Source organism: Pavona decussata, unplaced genomic scaffold (genome assembly GCF_977016875.1).
Source record: "Pavona decussata unplaced genomic scaffold, jaPavDecu1.1 SCAFFOLD_21, whole genome shotgun sequence".
In the NCBI taxonomy this organism is placed as follows: Eukaryota; Metazoa; Cnidaria; class Anthozoa; order Scleractinia; family Agariciidae; genus Pavona; species Pavona decussata.
Window position 1 is genome coordinate 5,049,392 of NW_028145444.1, and position 16,891 is coordinate 5,066,282.

The 16,891-nt window shown below is 37.1% G+C and overlaps 1 protein-coding gene across 1 annotated transcript in view; it reads right to left on the bottom strand.

Moving 5' to 3' along the window:
• Positions 1 to 16,581, bottom strand: part of LOC146486377 (SCO-spondin-like) — a 50,615-nt gene extending 34,034 nt beyond the window's left edge. The window contains exons 1-11 of the mRNA XM_085100431.1: positions 16,497 to 16,581; positions 10,601 to 10,665; positions 9,167 to 9,184; positions 7,660 to 7,836; positions 6,887 to 7,063; positions 4,922 to 5,098; positions 4,312 to 4,485; positions 3,613 to 3,789; positions 3,208 to 3,384; positions 1,664 to 1,840; positions 568 to 744 (exon numbers count right to left, since the gene is read on the bottom strand). Of these exons, the coding sequence (XP_084956557.1) occupies positions 568 to 744; positions 1,664 to 1,840; positions 3,208 to 3,384; positions 3,613 to 3,789; positions 4,312 to 4,485; positions 4,922 to 5,098; positions 6,887 to 7,063; positions 7,660 to 7,836; positions 9,167 to 9,184; positions 10,601 to 10,649 (1,480 nt within the window). The 5' untranslated portion in view covers positions 10,650 to 10,665; positions 16,497 to 16,581. The remainder of the gene's footprint in view (positions 1 to 567; positions 745 to 1,663; positions 1,841 to 3,207; positions 3,385 to 3,612; positions 3,790 to 4,311; positions 4,486 to 4,921; positions 5,099 to 6,886; positions 7,064 to 7,659; positions 7,837 to 9,166; positions 9,185 to 10,600; positions 10,666 to 16,496) is intronic.
• Between the last annotated feature and the right edge of the window lie 310 nt (positions 16,582 to 16,891).

Below are 16,891 nucleotides of genomic sequence, written 5' to 3' on the forward strand. Positions count from 1 at the left end.
AACTTTGAACGATTGTATGGTTTAATCAGAATTGCGTTTAAGAAGACATAGCAACCCATTTGGGCCAGTAATTTCAAATTTAACGGTGCAGTTAAGAAAATATGAAAAGTATATAGGAAGTTAATACAAACTAGTTTCATTGAACCTAGAAAATAGAAACATTGAACCTAGAATTTTCCTATCTGGACTTTAATTTGATTGCCGATTCAGTTCGCATTGTTACGGAGATAAACAAACAAGTTATAATTGTACCAAGGAATGTTTGAAGTCCTTGAACTGGAAGGGGAGTTTAATTCGAGGGAGCATCCAGGTTATAATAGAGGAACATATTTAATTCATACAGTAAATATAGTTAAGTTTGCCTTATTTACACAACTACTTTTCCCAGACAAGTGAAATCATATTCGCAACGAATACACGAAGGTTACTTAACATGTAGAACATGCTTACACGTACTGTAAAGTAAAGTACTGCAAAAAAGTATAGAATGAGGAAAAGAAACAATTAATCTTGAAACTTTAAAGCAAAGAGAACTTCAAAGTGTATGGAAAGCTATTGAAAACTCACGGCAGGGCTTTGTGTTGCATTCCTGTGTCTCATCTGGTGGTCCCTGTTCACTGCAGTTCTTTCCACCGTACTTTGGAGGGGGGTTGGTACATGTCCTTGTTCTTGTCTGTGAACCTCCTCCACAAGTCGCACTGCATTCAGACCACTCGCTCCATTTGGTGTAATTACCATCGATCTCTGAGAATGTACAAGTTTGTGTCAGCAAACTTTGAATAACGGTGTAGTTTAATTAGATATTTTCAAAGAACTTTTCTTTAATGGAAACTCCGTGGGATGGTTGTTAAGAACGTTTCAAAGTAACATCTAACCGAGAATTTCCTTTTAACTAGGTTATTATAGAGTTCACAACCCAGTGTCACTGCCAATACAATTCACATGCGATTTCTGCAGGTAAAATACATACTCTTGCTGAAAAATCCTATTAACCGAATAATTCTAACTACTCATGATAGTAAATAAATTACAACTGACAAGGCCAAGATATTTTACGAATCTCCACACTCAAACTAGAGTTCAATTTGGGGGGAACTTTCAGTAATTTTAAATGCTAGGGGAATTTCTAGTTCATAATTAATAAGGACATCATGATGATGATGATGATGATGATGATGATGATGATGATAAAGGTGATGTTTTTCACATGATTACCGTCCCCACACAAATGAACTTAAATTCTCAACAACCAAGAGAAAAAAGAGTGAAGACTTTCTTTTTAGATATACTTTGAAATATTTAACGTAAGCGATTCATGTGAAAGAAATGTAGTATAAAGGATGTTTGTTACATGAACGTAGTTAAATGGTCTAACTCCCAAGAATCCTTTAGCTCAGTGGACCAGCAATCGGAGGGTTCTACGTTCGATCCCAGTTGGGGGAACTCGGTTTTCTTTTTAGCTTCTTTTTCCTAGTATCCCTGTATTACCGACTGAAAAATTACCTCACAATAACTCTTTCACGTAAAAGATTTGGTTCACAAAAACAGGTTTTAAACTTGAGCAGTTGGCAAAGAGTCCTTTAGTGGACATCATCAAAGTTTGTAACGCCCTTAATGAGAATTTTAAAAGTCGGTACGTATAAAGTAACTGATCAAAACTCACCACAGGGGTTTGTGTTACATTCCTGTGTCTCATCTGCTGGTCCCAGTTCACTGCAGTTCTTTCCACCGTACTGTGGTGTGGGGTTGGTACATGTCCTTGTACGTGTTTGAGAACCTCCTCCACAAGTAGCACTGCAGTCGGACCATTCGCTCCATTTGGTGTAATTTCCATCGATAGCTAAGAATTTTTGAGTACGCGTTAAGTAACTTTAGTTAACACTGCACTTTATTTAAGAATGCTTTTTAAGAGCAAATTATTACTCCCCGGGACAGATACTCAGAACTGGTTGTTTTAAAACAAAAATTAACCGAGAATCTCTAATTGTTGGTTTTCATTAATGCGACAACATAAGCTTGGTGGCGTGTACAAAATTCAAACACACAGGAATAAAATGGTACATAAAAAGGAATAGGAGAAAAACGTGTGGCCGTGTATTAATCTTCAGAACAAAGTTATCGAGAAACCGATTTTCAGGAAGAGAAAAGAGAGAAATCAACCTCACGCGTGAAATAAAAAAAGATAATGAACCCAATATTCCCTGGTCCCCTACGGAATTGAGAAGATGACACTTTTCCATTATTGCCATACTTGAGAATTGAAACTGGAGAAATACAAAATATTGTTTCCTCTTTTACATTTTTAACATTCTTATGATTCTGGCTGCCACAAATTTTGATCAAAATTTCAACATATTTTATTCCTTAAGCAACGCAATATAACAACAATCAATTTTCGTAGATTAATTTTTGTACTAATGTGTTGAACATGATGAGAGAAGCGCTTTGTGATTACTTTAGGGGAAGTTTTGGGACGTTAAGAATTTCAATGACGTCATACAAAAACCAACAATTTGGCTGCTTATTATAGCGTTCATAATACCGTGTCACATCAACACAGTTTACATCTAATGTATCGAGACAGTTAACGTCATCATTTGAAAAGTATACCAAACGAAATCGAAGTACTTATCAGATTGATAAAAGTTACAATGATACCAAGACAGATTCAAAGTTTCTGGTCTCGACAACAGCTTAAATAATTCGAGGAAGCGTAAACTTCAAACGAGAGGGACGATTTTGTTGAGTTGATGAATAGTTAGACTAGTCTCTTTCACAGGATTACGTTCGCAAACAAGGGAAAATAAAAAATTTTTCATGCAAGGAAGATGAGATAGCAAACAAGAAATAGTCAAATACATCACTCACTTTATGTTGTCGAAGAGCCTTGAAAAATTATAGCAAGTGTTTTTAGTTTGTATCGTAAACATTTTAGTTCACAAACATATTTTAGCTTTGAGTAGGTGACAAAGCTTTCTTTATTGGTAGTCTTCAAGGTTTTATCACTCTTTATCTTTTAAGGTGCATGAAGTAACTGATTTGAACTCACGACAGGGTTCTAGGTTACATTCCTGTGTTTCTTCTTCTGATTTCACTTTATTGCATTTCTTCCCAGAAAACTTGATTATTAGACTGCATAATGTTAGAGTATTTACATCTCCGGAAATAAATTCAAGATGCCTTTAAATTTACTTTATTAAAACTTACGGCAGGGATTTTTGTTGCATTCTTGTGTCTCTTCAGCTGGTCCCAGTCCTTTGCAGTCCTTTCCTCCATACTGTGGCGCGGGATTGGTACAATTCCTTGTTCGTGTCTGTGAACCTCCTCCGCACGTTGCACTGCACTCAGACCATTCGGTCCATTCGGTGTAATTACCATCGATCGCTGAGAATATAAGAACCGGTGTTAAAACCGTAGCACAATTCTGGCTGCATTGAGCTTGTTAATTTCAATTTGTTTTATACGTACAAATATTCTAAGGCCCATCTTAGAGAGAATTTGTGTCAGCTTTCGTCATGACTTAACTGAACTTCTTGAATACTTTTCATCTCAGAAAAACGACGTTAAAGAAAAAAAATCAAATTTTCAGGTCTATGTGGAATAAATACTTACGGCAGGGGTTTTTGTTACATTCCTGTGTCTCATCTGCTGGTCCCAGTTCACTGCAGTTCTTTCCACCGTACTGTGGCGGGGGGTTGGTACATATCCTTGTTCGTGTTTGGGAACCCCCTCCACAAGTTGCACTGCACTCAGACCACTCGCTCCATTTGGTATAATTACCATCGATCGCTGAGAATATACAAATGCATGTCGAGCTATCAAAAATGTTGCATTTAAACTCTAAAAAAACAACTTTGTAGTGTTTTATACTGAATACCTATCTTTCAGTGAATTTCTTCAAAAAGTACAAAACATTGTCCTAGGAAATTAAACGTTGGTGGAGGATATGATAAACTTGACCAAAATTTCCCGTAAGCATTCCCATAATGTTCATTTATCGAATGGAACAATGTTTTCTACTTGACTGTTTTAGTTAATCCACTAGCTATATCTTCTTTTATTATTGTCTTGTACTTAGTTATGTTTTTAAATTGACTCTGAAAAGCCCCGTGGGGACGAGCCAATAAAGTATGTATGTATGTATGTATGTATGTATGTATGTATGTATGTATGTATGTATGTATGTATGTATGTATGTATGTATGTATGTATGTATGTATGTATGTATGTATGTATGTATGTATGTATGTATGTATGTATGTATGTATATATGTATGTAATGTTGTGACGAAACGCTACCAATGAACTTACGGCATGGCTTTGGGCTGCATTTTCTCGTCTCATTAGCAGGCCCCTGGTCTTCACATCCTTTTCCGCCAGGTTTAGGAGGGGGATTGGTGCAGGTTCGTGAACGATTCTGAACTCCGTCTCCACACGTCACACTACACTCAGACCACTCGCTCCACTCCGTGTATTTGCCATCGGCTTCAATATTTCCGGAAAAAAGTAAGTTAGATACCGATTAGAAAATATATTTTTTGTCCTCCTGATCTTTGGCAAAAAAATAAAATAGAAAGACGTGTACTATGGATGTTTGATTTGTCAGTCTTCTATAGCGTTCAAATAAAACCTACTGAAAGGTATTCCACCGCGTTACTGGAAAGCTGATCAATTTTGAGTTCAAGTTGTTCCAGTAGCTTAATAAATTGAAGTGAATATAAAAAATCATACTGAACTGCATGAACTGCAGATGAATCTGCATGATGGATTTTACGTTGTAAAAGCACAGCAACGGTACATTTGTAAATTCAGAGTTCCAATTATGTGCTTATTTTCTCTTTCGAGATTGAGGGTGAAATTACTTATAAAAATGTACTAGAATCTTGTAATCTTGACAAAAGCCGAGTTAAAAGAAACTTACGGCAGGCCTCGGTATTGCATTCTTGCGACTCCTTGCTTGGTCCGAGATGATCGCAGGTTTTTCCTCCGCCTTCTGGGGAAGGATTGGTACAAGTTCTGCTACGGTGCTTCACTCCACCGCCACAAGTGACGCTACATGCTGTAAACGGACACCAATCACTGTATCCACCGTTAATTACTGGAATAATAAAGAGAAATGTCTCCTTAATTATGCCTCGGCTACTGGAAAGAATTCCCTGATTATAAGATGTACAGGCATATGTGGCTCCGAAGGGCTTTTAAAGGCGTTTCCATGCAGTGCTTTGGTAAAGTAAACAATAAGCAAGGAACCGCACGACGAAAATGCTACAAGTATACGCAGGATCTGTAAAAGATCTAATCAGCCAAAAATATAAATGACTCAAATTTCTGCAAGGCTGATCGGACTGCGTAGAAAACTTAACACGATAGCGACATGATAGAGACCAAACTGAGAAGTTTTGCTTTTCTCATTTAACGTATTGCGACAGCGACATGATATTTCAGTTCTATTGTTTATTGTTCATAGTCACGCGCTATGACGTGGACGGATGTCTGAATTTGGGCCCATCCGAAATCGGCTACCACATGCATTTGGTAGACCACTCGACTCGCGTTCGTGTTCTACTCTTTGCTCTGCTACACCGTGCTGACGAGAGCCAACCAGCTCGAAACAGCTGTCCACGGTTGCCGCATTCTGTTGATTCTCGGTATGGTCTCTATCATGTCGCTGTCGTGTTAAGTTTTCTACGCAGTCCGATCAGCCTTGCAGAAATTTGAGTGTTTTGGTAACCGTACCTAAAGTCCTTAACTCGCTTCAGACATTCGTCTCTTAAGTGAAGCGATGTTAATCATTTAATTCAAAGAATTTCGTCCATGAGGATAGCAGATTGTACGTGACGATGTATTGGAAGGTGGAAGAAGATAAAAAGCAAGACAAATGTAGTGTATAGCGTTTCTACAATTTTATCGTTCAGTGTGATTGACTTGATTAGTTGTGTTTCATTTAAGACATCTTTTGACGGGCAGTCAGAATGAAGGACGAAACTGGATACTAACAGAAAAGGTCCAATAAGCTACAAAATAAAATAACTAAAATCGAAACTTAAGTCACCTCAATCATCCAGGCGCAAACAGTTCAATTTTAGGAACAATAAAAGTCTTACCGAATGTTTTGAAAAGGTTGGCAATGAAAACTTGAGGACTTTTTGTGAAACGACATCGCAACAGGGCTTTTGTTTTGTTATGCTTCGTTTCGTTTTTAGAAGATTCAGAATGACGCGAAAGAGAGAAGACAGGTGAAAGAAGAGAGAGGAGAGGAGATAAGACTTAAATGGAGATTTTGGACAACATTACTTGAGCGGGCCCGTTTTCAAATGAAATATCAAGTAAAACTTATAATAATTGCTTATGTTGAGCATTTCCTTATTCCAGTGTGATATGGAAATAGAAAACCTCTGAAAAGCACCTGAAGCGAAGATTTTCTTGATATAAATCGCACAAGATTTGGAATTTTTTAAGGTTTGCAGATATCACATTGTTTTCATCCTTTACATAATCATTCACTGCTTCACCTTTCATTTAACACGCCAGGTCTGTTCGCCATTCATGCTTATTTTGTCAACTTTAGTTTATATCGTTAGTAAAAAAAAAAATAACATAATTAATATCATTTATATCAGTAATAATTACTATTAACGCTTTTTTGTAATTTCCCGTGTATGGTAATTGAACATTTAAAGTTCAACACCCAACCAACGGTTACGTTTTTCACTGTTGTCAATTGCCTTAGAAAACAAAAAAAGTCTAGTTCATAGGAGGACTTCCTGACTCTGGCCCCTGGCCTATTGGTTAAATCCGTAATTATGATTGACGGTAATAATAAATGCAATCGCTAGTTGGATTTTGAACAACAGACTTCTCTGTCATCGAAAGGCACAGTGATTACCGCATTTGCATGTGCTACACTTCTGTGTCTCCTCGTTAGGTCCCAGGTGCTCGCAGCTCCTTCCCCCACAACATGGCAGGGGATTATCGCAGGTTCTTGTACGCTTCTGTACTCCTCCTCCACAAGTCAAGCTACACTCGGTGTAATTCGACCACTGGGAATAACCACCGTCAACAGCTATGGAGAAAAAATACTGACTTCTAATGGTTCAGCTGTAACGTCATAGCCAAAGATTTCAATAATATTATGAAAAAAAAAACACATAAACAAACTAAACAAGACCATTTTTTGACATTGTAATTCATTTTGTTTAATATCATAATTTGTTAGTAGTTTTAATCCCAATTTCCACCTGACAATGTATAACTGAGAAAGCCGTTGCATCACTGAAATAAGTTGTTTATTAGTTTCTCTCTGTGTTATCAGACTAAAAGTCATCTGGCACGCTGAGCAAGAGAGGTGACAAGTGAGAAGCTGATGCTTTATTATTTAGCTGTAGCTGTTTATAGATTTATTGTTAAGGTTGTTTTTCTTAAACTCGGATCCAGACCCCCTTTTCACTAGTATGTATATAGTTGTAAAAATTTTAACGGTCACTTTTGAAAATGTATGTTGACTAGCATACGAAACATCAAGTTATATAAAATGCACAAGTTTCGTTTGTTTATCAGCGCTGTTTGTATTTTATATCTGAGCAAGATGTTAAGCAACTGCAACGGAACCCCAGAAAAACCTCAAACAACTAAGAATAGTATGAGTCCGATTATACATACGGCATGGAAATAAGTTGCATCCTTCGCGTTCCTCTGCTGGTCCCATGCCACTACACTGTTTACCTCCGTTGCTTGGTTCAGGGTTATTACAAGATCGCTTGCGAATCCTCCAACCACCTCCACACGACTCACTGCACTCTGAAAACTCACTCCACTGAGAGTAGCCACCGTTAATAGCTGAAACAAGTGAAAGTTTTATTTTCAAATTCCATCACAACAATTTTGATTTTAGGTGTGATAGTTTAGCTTGGAACGTAGTGCAAAATGGGAAACGGCATTCGACTAGATAGCCCAATGGACCCTTTAATTCTTGGAAAGAATATTGTGTTGCCCTGGGTTCATTCTTGCTGCTCTTGTACTTTTTATTATAATCGTCATCATCTGAACAATATTCCATTCCTCAACCAAGCATTCAACTGCTCATTCAGAGTCCTCGCATCATTATACCTCAATTTTTGTACGTCACGATCGGGTAATGAAATGCTTTTAAAGGAAGTGACAAAAAAAATATAAACGCCAATACACCCCACACAGGGAAACGCGGCTTGATTGTGAGATTAAAGAATGAATAAGTCGCTACAGATAACATTCAAAGTCCTTGAAGGAGATACCATTTGTAAGTCAATCAAGCTACTTATCATCAAGCAAGCTCCAAACGGCAAAATATCATGCATGAGAGCAGCAAAGCTCAAGAAATTAAAAAAAAATATATATATTATTTAAATAACCCCAATTCTATTAAGAAAGAGGCATTGCAATAGGCACATGCAGGTGAAAAGACAAAAAAAGTTCTTTCCGCAATTTGAGGTTAGATACAAAGATTGATAAGGTTTTTATGTCTTCACCCCTTCTAATATTATTGCTATGTGCTGCATGTCCTGGGCTCAGTTTGCTGGGCAAAAGATAACACACAAACCATGATTTGCTAAAAATGGCTATGAGCAAAAGTCTCATAGTGGTCCATAGTCCTTTTTATTTTTTATATAAATTGAACTAATGTATGGCTATGAACAAAGGCCCATAGGCACCTCATTACCAGATCAGCGAAAGGACTACTACTGTCCTGAATTAACCATTAATGATTTCGCCCAGTAAAGGTGAGGGCAACCAAAACGCAGGACTAGGAAAAGAGGACAGGGCCACGGGGAGGAGGTGGGAAAAAATAAATGAATAAAAGGCGGCTGAATTCGCTCTGAAGAAATTGTAATCCGCTCGACGAACGTGGTGCGTGTCTTGGTGCAAAGGCTAGAGGGCGGTACAATATTGATTGTCCGGGCCCTACCCGGTGACCCTGGTATCGTGACATTATGTCACACGATACAACAAAATTCCTAACGATACTTCAATACTGAAGAAACAGATAAACAACAGATCGGATCAAAGACATAAAAATCCTATTTCTAAACAAATATTCCTTTTAATTTCTCAACATTTTTTATCTTTTCTTCTTTGAGTAACTCAAACCAAACAGTTTCTTTGTATATAATATCAGTTTTACAAGAGTTACCTTTTGAATTCCCTTGTGCTGCGAAAAAAAGAAGAAAAAAGTTCTTTAAATGAGAAACACATCGCGATATTTATTTATTGGGAGGGGATCAGAGCTACCTTAAGTTTTCGAAAATTTATGGTGGCTCTGAACCTTACCTACAAATTTTTTAACTTTGCAAATGCTCATCACATTTCCATAACAAAAAACTGGACCTCTGAGCCCGTTTTTGAGTGAAAACCACTTAAAGCCAACCTATTATGTCTAGAAAAAAATCAAAAGTTTTTACTCAATGATTAGGCATTTGTTTTATTTCAGTATTGTTGTATCAGCTGATAAAAAAGTGGTAGCATTGACCCCTAACGTATAAGTACTTGAAAGTGCTGGAAACCAGTGCCAGCCACCTTTAAAATTATAAAAATTGCACATTATAGTCGATGCTGATGTAAGTGGCCATACTCCAGTTTCCATAACATGGTCGCTGTACTGCTACAAACGGAGTTTTAAAAAGATGGTCATTTACAAGAGATTATAACTGAAGCTTTGTGTTGTGAAGTTAATGTCAACGGCATGTTACGAAGGTATTCTTATGAAGCCGCTCTTAAAAATCTGGTTTTTGCAAATTGTGTATTTCCCCTTTCATTGTCTACTTTTCTATTTTATTTCATGCGAAAACATAAAACGGTATTTTAACAGGTTACAGCGCTAAATGCTTCGACACTTAAATTAAGTTTATTATTATTATTATTATTATTATTATTATTATTATTATTATTATTATTATTATTATTATTATTATTATTATTTTTATTATTATTATTATTATTAAAAATCTAATAGACAATCTAAAGCTCTCTGATACTAAAACTATATTGAGCTCCTATGCTATTCCCTCAGGGAAAGTCAAGTGAAGGTAGCTTTGAAAGTTCTCACTATGTTGAGAGAACTCGAGATGGTAGCCTTCTGCATCCTTCTCAATACGTCATAGCCCCTGCTGCCAAAAACCTTCCTCATATTATTATTATTATTATTATTATTATTATTATTATTATTATTATTATTATTATTATTCGTATGGTGTCCCTGACGAGGGCGCACGCCACAGAAAATGTAACCAACGGTGAGAGTGATGCTAATTATTTATCTATTTATTTATTTATTTATTTATTTGTTTGTTTGTTTATTTATTTATTTATTTATTTATTTATTTATTTATTTATTTATTTATTTATTTATTTATTTATTTATTTATTTATTTATTTATTTATTTTGGACGGGGAGGGGTAATTCGTCTCCTATTTTAGTCTTTTAATGACACTGTTCACCTGTTTGTGATTTCTACTGTAACTATAATATTCTCTAGTGCTACTCGCGTAGGAAGTTTTCTTGTAAGCTAGGGACTAACTTGGAAAAGCATGTCATGGAATTTTACGATTTTTCGTTGCAACGTCTTACCTATCAGTAGAAGAAGCAAAACTTCCGCGAACCAGTATTGAATATTCATGTGGTAAGTAAAGACGCTGAAAAGGAGCGAAAAATGTTTTGTGAGTGAGATGATGATAGCAACGCTATAAGCTTAAACTATAAGTGTGGAATTCCTTAACGCAAGTCATCTTTTAAACAAAATTCTACTCTGCTACAAAGTTAAGTATAATATCTGATTTTCTTATTTTCTTATTGCCTGTTCTAGATGGCAGATCAATGTAGGGGGGGGGGGGGGAGAAGGAGTCGCGAAAACTTTACTGAATGCAAAAGAGAGAGAAGAGCTCAACGTTTGCCTTGAAAGGGCTCAAGTTATTGACATCGTCGAGTTAATAATCTATTGCCTTGTAAAAGTGTGAGAATTAATATTTATTCTATCAACAATAGGTGCACTAATAACGTCACGAGATTTCACACCCCGTCGAGACTCAGACAAACAAAGTCCAATTTTGTAAGAGATGTAGGGAAGAATATGTGAATGGCGAGCAGTTCGCTTCGATCTTTAACGGTTTTAACCGACGAAGACGACGTTCCTGGCTCTAAATTCGAAAGAAAACCAGAGGAATACACAGTCGGAGCAACTAAAACGGTGGGTAAAGTGAAGGGGCTTAAAATTAAGCGGTAAAAGTGAGAACTCATCTCTATCATTTCTCAGGAATCGGCAACTGAAGAGATCCACAAGATTAGGATCGAAACCGCGGTCTTGCCTGACCATTGCCTAAAATGCCACAGAATTTACGAACGGCTGAAGGACTCGTAGCAGCCCCTAGCCAAAGCAACACAGAAGAATTGCCTCAATAATCAGTCTAAGGTGTAATCAGGAGGAAAATACTAAGTTCCCGTAACATAAACACAAACTTCACAGTTACAGAGCGGAGCGGAGCGATAACGAAAACACAGCTGTAACTAAAGCCGCTTTTAGCCCTCAAATTAACGCATTGTAGAGCTTTTAAAGAAGCTACAATGCTAAAGAAAGGATCAAGAGAAAAATAACTGTGATAAGTAACATAACATCTTGCCACAAAAGCAAATAGCCGGGCCCGGCAATACAAAAGCTGCAAGATAATGATTATTACACGGTTCAAATCCTATCTTTACAAAGATAAAAAGAGAGGCTATACTGCCGCAAGACACACTGAAATCAGTGTCTTGCGGCAGTATAGCCTCTCTTTTTATCTTTGTAAGGAAAAGGATTTGAACCAAATGCCACAAACTGCATAAGAACGACAGTCGCTACACAAAAAACAGCAAGAGGGCCATTAGATAGAACACAAAACCCAGACATGACCTTTGAGATAAAAATACCAAACATGCGACATTTAAGCACGTGGCTTTGTTCAGTTACTATCATAAATGGCATTTAATAAGAAGAAAATACAGCGCTAAAAGAAAATTTACAGGGAGCGCCGCTCATACAACAGAGGGCGTTCCTTAAAAGACGTACTCGTTATAGCAAAACTATAACTGAACATGCCTAAAACACGCGAGTGGGAGTCGCGCAGGCCTATATTCTTTCCTTTTTACACTGGTTATGTTTTTCTCCGTAAAGAAATCCCGCGAACAAGCAGCTAGCCAACGCTTGCACTTCGCAACATCTTGTGTTGGTTTCAGAAAAGGAACGAATACTTTCTTCCCTGATTGCCCAGCCTTTTTGAGGGATTTCGGCCACTTGTCAGGATACCTCCCGTCTGTTTTGCATTCACCCCAACAGCAGTGTTTGGTGGTTACCATTTCGGTCCGTCTTGGACGCTAACTACGCGATTTCACCAAGTTTTTCGCTTTTTGGTATTGTTACGGCAGTACTCGCTCATACATTTTCCTTTATCACATCCCAATGTTTGTCTGAGTCTGTGCAGGGGGTCTTATAGGATCTCATGTGACAAAATCTATTTTTAGTGATAGTGCACAGCGCTATTGGCCTATTCAGACCTGCTTCAAGTCTCGTGGCGGTAAGAATCCAGGTTCATTTTTTTAACTACTAATGCACATTTCAATGTTGAACGTATTATATAAGTCACAGTCCACTGCGATTAAAATGCTTTTAGACGAACAAGACAGGGCATTTCATGTTTACTTAAATGAAAGCTTTTCTACAATATTCTATAATAATAAGCAATATCTATAATATATTCAACTCATTCTATAATATATTCTTCAAGCAACTTAAAGTTACACTATAACAATTGCGTACAAAAATTGAACAGAAATGTTTTTGGAAAAAACATTCGACAAATTTTGTAAAAAATTTTCTTTTCACTTAGTTATGAACAGCTCAAAAATTTCATGATAACGATGGTAAGTTGCGTTGGATGGCTTTCATTTGAATGATAATTTTGAGACCTTGCTGTCAAAATTGAAACGTTAAAATTACAATATTTTACAGTCTCGGGTAGTGATCATCGTTAAAAGAGGAAGACATGTTTTTAATCTCTTCTTGGTTCCTTTGTTCCGTTTTCTATCAAAGGCCGGTCATAAAACTGAACTTCCTTTTGTGACATCGTAAGCGACCATACTACTAACGATCTAGAATGATGGACACCTACTGACCAATAGTCACTTCAAAGGGATGGAGTGTTCAGCCAAAGTGCAGAGTTCAGCGACAACTTACTCAAACACACAATTTGATGAAAGTGACAATTTCCTCCGAACTTGTGAGAGGCTACTGGAAAGCAGTGCTAGCATAATTACAAATATTGATGAATTACCTAAATGTTCTCATTAATTGTAGCACAGTTAAACCGATCTTACGATCGGAGGTATCTTGCACTACAACGTTTGCTACGTTTGAGTTGAGACTGATTCAAACAGTATTGAATAAGTTGAGGTTGTCGTTCAAATTATAAGGCCGCGTTCGAGACTGATTTGACTTGACTACATAAATATCCGCCGAACAAAATGTCCATGATGTAAATTAATGTGATTTGATGGGAGTAAATTAATTCCTCCCAAGGTGTTTGCTGCAACTGAAATTTGTTACAACATTCTGGTCGCCTAATGCAAAAAATGCCACCTTTTCAGGTAATCACGGTTTTCAAAAGAAACGATAAAGGGAAACCTTTTGATTGAGTCACTTGGTAAAATATACAAGTAAACATTTGTAAACATAAGAACATGAATAGGCCTTGCGTCACACCTCACACAAAAAATTTTAAACACAATTCTCATCGGGTGTAACGTCGCAGTTTTCAAAAGACAAGATGAAATCACATGAATTGGATGAATTAGATTTAAAAAATACAAGTAGTATTAAATCATTTACGAATTATAAAAAAAATGTTCTGTCGTGGCTAGCACGAACTCATCCTATCGAAATTCTTGCTTAAGAAAACCCCAATTTCTAAAGGATAAGACCATAAAATTAAAGCAAATCTGAAATCAGGGAATTTTTGGTTAGACTGTTCAGGTTTTGAATAATAAAAGTGAACACTTTAGACGTAAACAGGAATTCTGCCGTATTTACACTAGCCTGAAAGATGTTAAATTCAAATTACTTTCAATGCTACAAGAAGATTAAACCCTTCAGTGTAAAAACGAAAAAAAGAAACATAGAGAAATACCGCTTTCAATACTCTATTCTGTGTATCCGGAAGTTGTTTGGCTTCTCCGCGTTGCACAGATCCGAATCACCTGTCCTAGCCAAAATCGAAAGCAAATGCCTTTTAATTACGATGCGCGACTCCCTCTTACTAGACAATTCCATTCGAGGGCACAAAGCCAGTTATTTATAAAAATATCCTTAGGGCAGTTTAACACAAATTGCGAAAGAACATAAATTATCCGCAGTTGTCAAGGTGAATTTTATGCAGTCGCATCTCGCTGTCTTTTCAGGGAAGCGAAATGTTTCTTAATGATAGGGAGTGTTTCGAGAGTCGTTAGAAACAATTGTAAAACAACATTCAAGGGGAATGAGTTTCTGCTCTGGAGGTTCAATGGGGACTGTTTATCATTCTTCTACTATCCCGTCTCCTTCCTAGTTGACAATAAGCGCGCTGCACGTGCTATTCATTGCCTGGCAACTATCTCAAACTAGATATCGTGCCGAGGTCCTAAGCTGTACGTAGATGTCGTGCGTCGTAGGTACTGAAATGCAGTTGTTATCAACAATTACTCAACCAGTTGAAAAAGTATTTCTTTCTATTTATAATCACCAAAATATGTATACCTTAGCTTTACTACGGTACAAGTATTTAATGTCGAATGACTGTGTTTATCACTACTCAATAGAACCGATTGTATACAAGAGGGGAGGGGAGGGAAGTTTAGGACAGCGGAAGACTATCACATGTTTTTAGATGCAATACAATACTCCTTTGCATCTCTACAATACATTGTGTTAATTAGTTCCAGTATTCTTTTGTATCTCTGGAATGTTGGAACCGCGCTCTAATCGGTTCCTTGATAGTAGACATTTCTAGAATCAACTCTGATTAGTTATCATCAAGACATTCAAGATATTTCACGCAGCATAAATTTAGCGGGGTTTTCCATTGACAGATCGATACTATGATCACGTGCTGTGTTTTTGGCCTATTGAGACACATCACGAAAGAATTCTTGCTTAGGTTGCAGACAGTTTGTTTAAATTTTACTATATTTAAGATATTCTTTCTCCACAGTATACTCTATAGTGTGCTATCCTGTTCATCGCGTAAATCTGCATACCGTGCGTTGGTGGGCTACAGAAAGGACGTAAACAACACAGTAATTTATGAAATGAGGCAGAGCTGACAGAAAACAAGAAGGTCCACTTGAAACATTCGGACAGGAAAGTAGGCAAATTCCGAGAAGAGAATTGTTTTGTATGAATCGTTGTCTTGTTCAGCTTAACAGTCTCATTTCGCCTCTAAGACCCCTACTAACATTACTCCCACGAAAACCATTCCCGAAATCTCTGGCTGAAACATTCGCATTACTCCTGTTAAATCTGTGATCATAGAGTGATCCGACAGAGAGGATTCTGGCTCTGTAAATAAAACTATGGTACAAGCTAAAGTCCAGAGACCCAGGAAAGCCCAAGTCAGCACGTGCCTGCTCACCGAAGGACTGGAATGGTAGGGGGTAAATATTGTGTAGACGCACTCTATGAGCAGTTAAACCCGAACAACAGGATAATGAAACAGGATTAGCAACGGCTTTACGTAGATGTCGCTTTCTCCGAGTGAAACAAAGGAAATACGAGACATCTACACTCGGGGATATCTTTTCTGAGCGTTAAGGCAGCAGAGGCTAGCGCAGTGAACCTTCACGCCTGGTGGTACTGTTCGCTGCCCAACCAATTGCTTAACAGACGCTTCACCGCATTGAAGTTTAATTAAATGACCAGATGAAACTTCTTTTTACACACTTCTGCTACCAAATGTACAAGTCAACATTTTGAAACCTTAAATAGGCCTTGCGTCATACCTGGCAAAAAAACATTCTATCAAACAATTCTCATCGGTTCTAAAATCGCAGTTTTTAAAGATAACATGAGATCACATTAATTGGTTGAACGAGGTTTTCAGAAATTCAAGTAACATTAAATTATTTACCAATCATAAATAGATGATGCGTCGCGCACGAAACATCCCATTGAAATTCTCAGTACATGGTGTCAAGATAGCATTCTCTAAGATAATCGCAAGTTCTAAAACTGAAGACATTAAATTGAAGCAAAGATATCAGCAAATTTTTGGTAAGACTGTTCACGTTTTGAATAATAAAAAGTGAACTTGTCAGAACTAAACACGAATTTTGTCATATTTACACTTAGTCCACTTACTGAAAGATGTAAATTAAACTGAAATAAGTTTGCCAAATCCTATATGAAGATTAAGCCGTTGAGTTTAAAAATAAAAAAGGAAGCAAATATTGGAAGACAGATAAATACCGCTTCCAATGCCCTATGCTGAGTATCCGCAAGTTGTTGGGTTCCTTGGTGTTATACAGATCCAAATAACCTGTCCTTGCTAATGTCGGAGCATACACTTTTTAATTAAAATGCAGGAGGTCCTTTTACGAGATAATTACTCACGAAAATAGCCTTTAGCCGAGATAAATTATGCGCAATTATCAAGGTAAAAAAAGGCGTAGTACAATCTCTTTGTGTTTTGAGGGAAACGTTCTTTTTTTTTTATTGAAAGGGAGCTGTTATAGAGTAATAAGAAGCAACAGTGTAACAATATTCTAAAGAAACTGGTTTCTGCTCGAAATCACATGGGGAGTTTAACAGGTACTGTTTATCATTCTTGTACTATCCAGTCTGCTTCCTTGACAATAAATGCG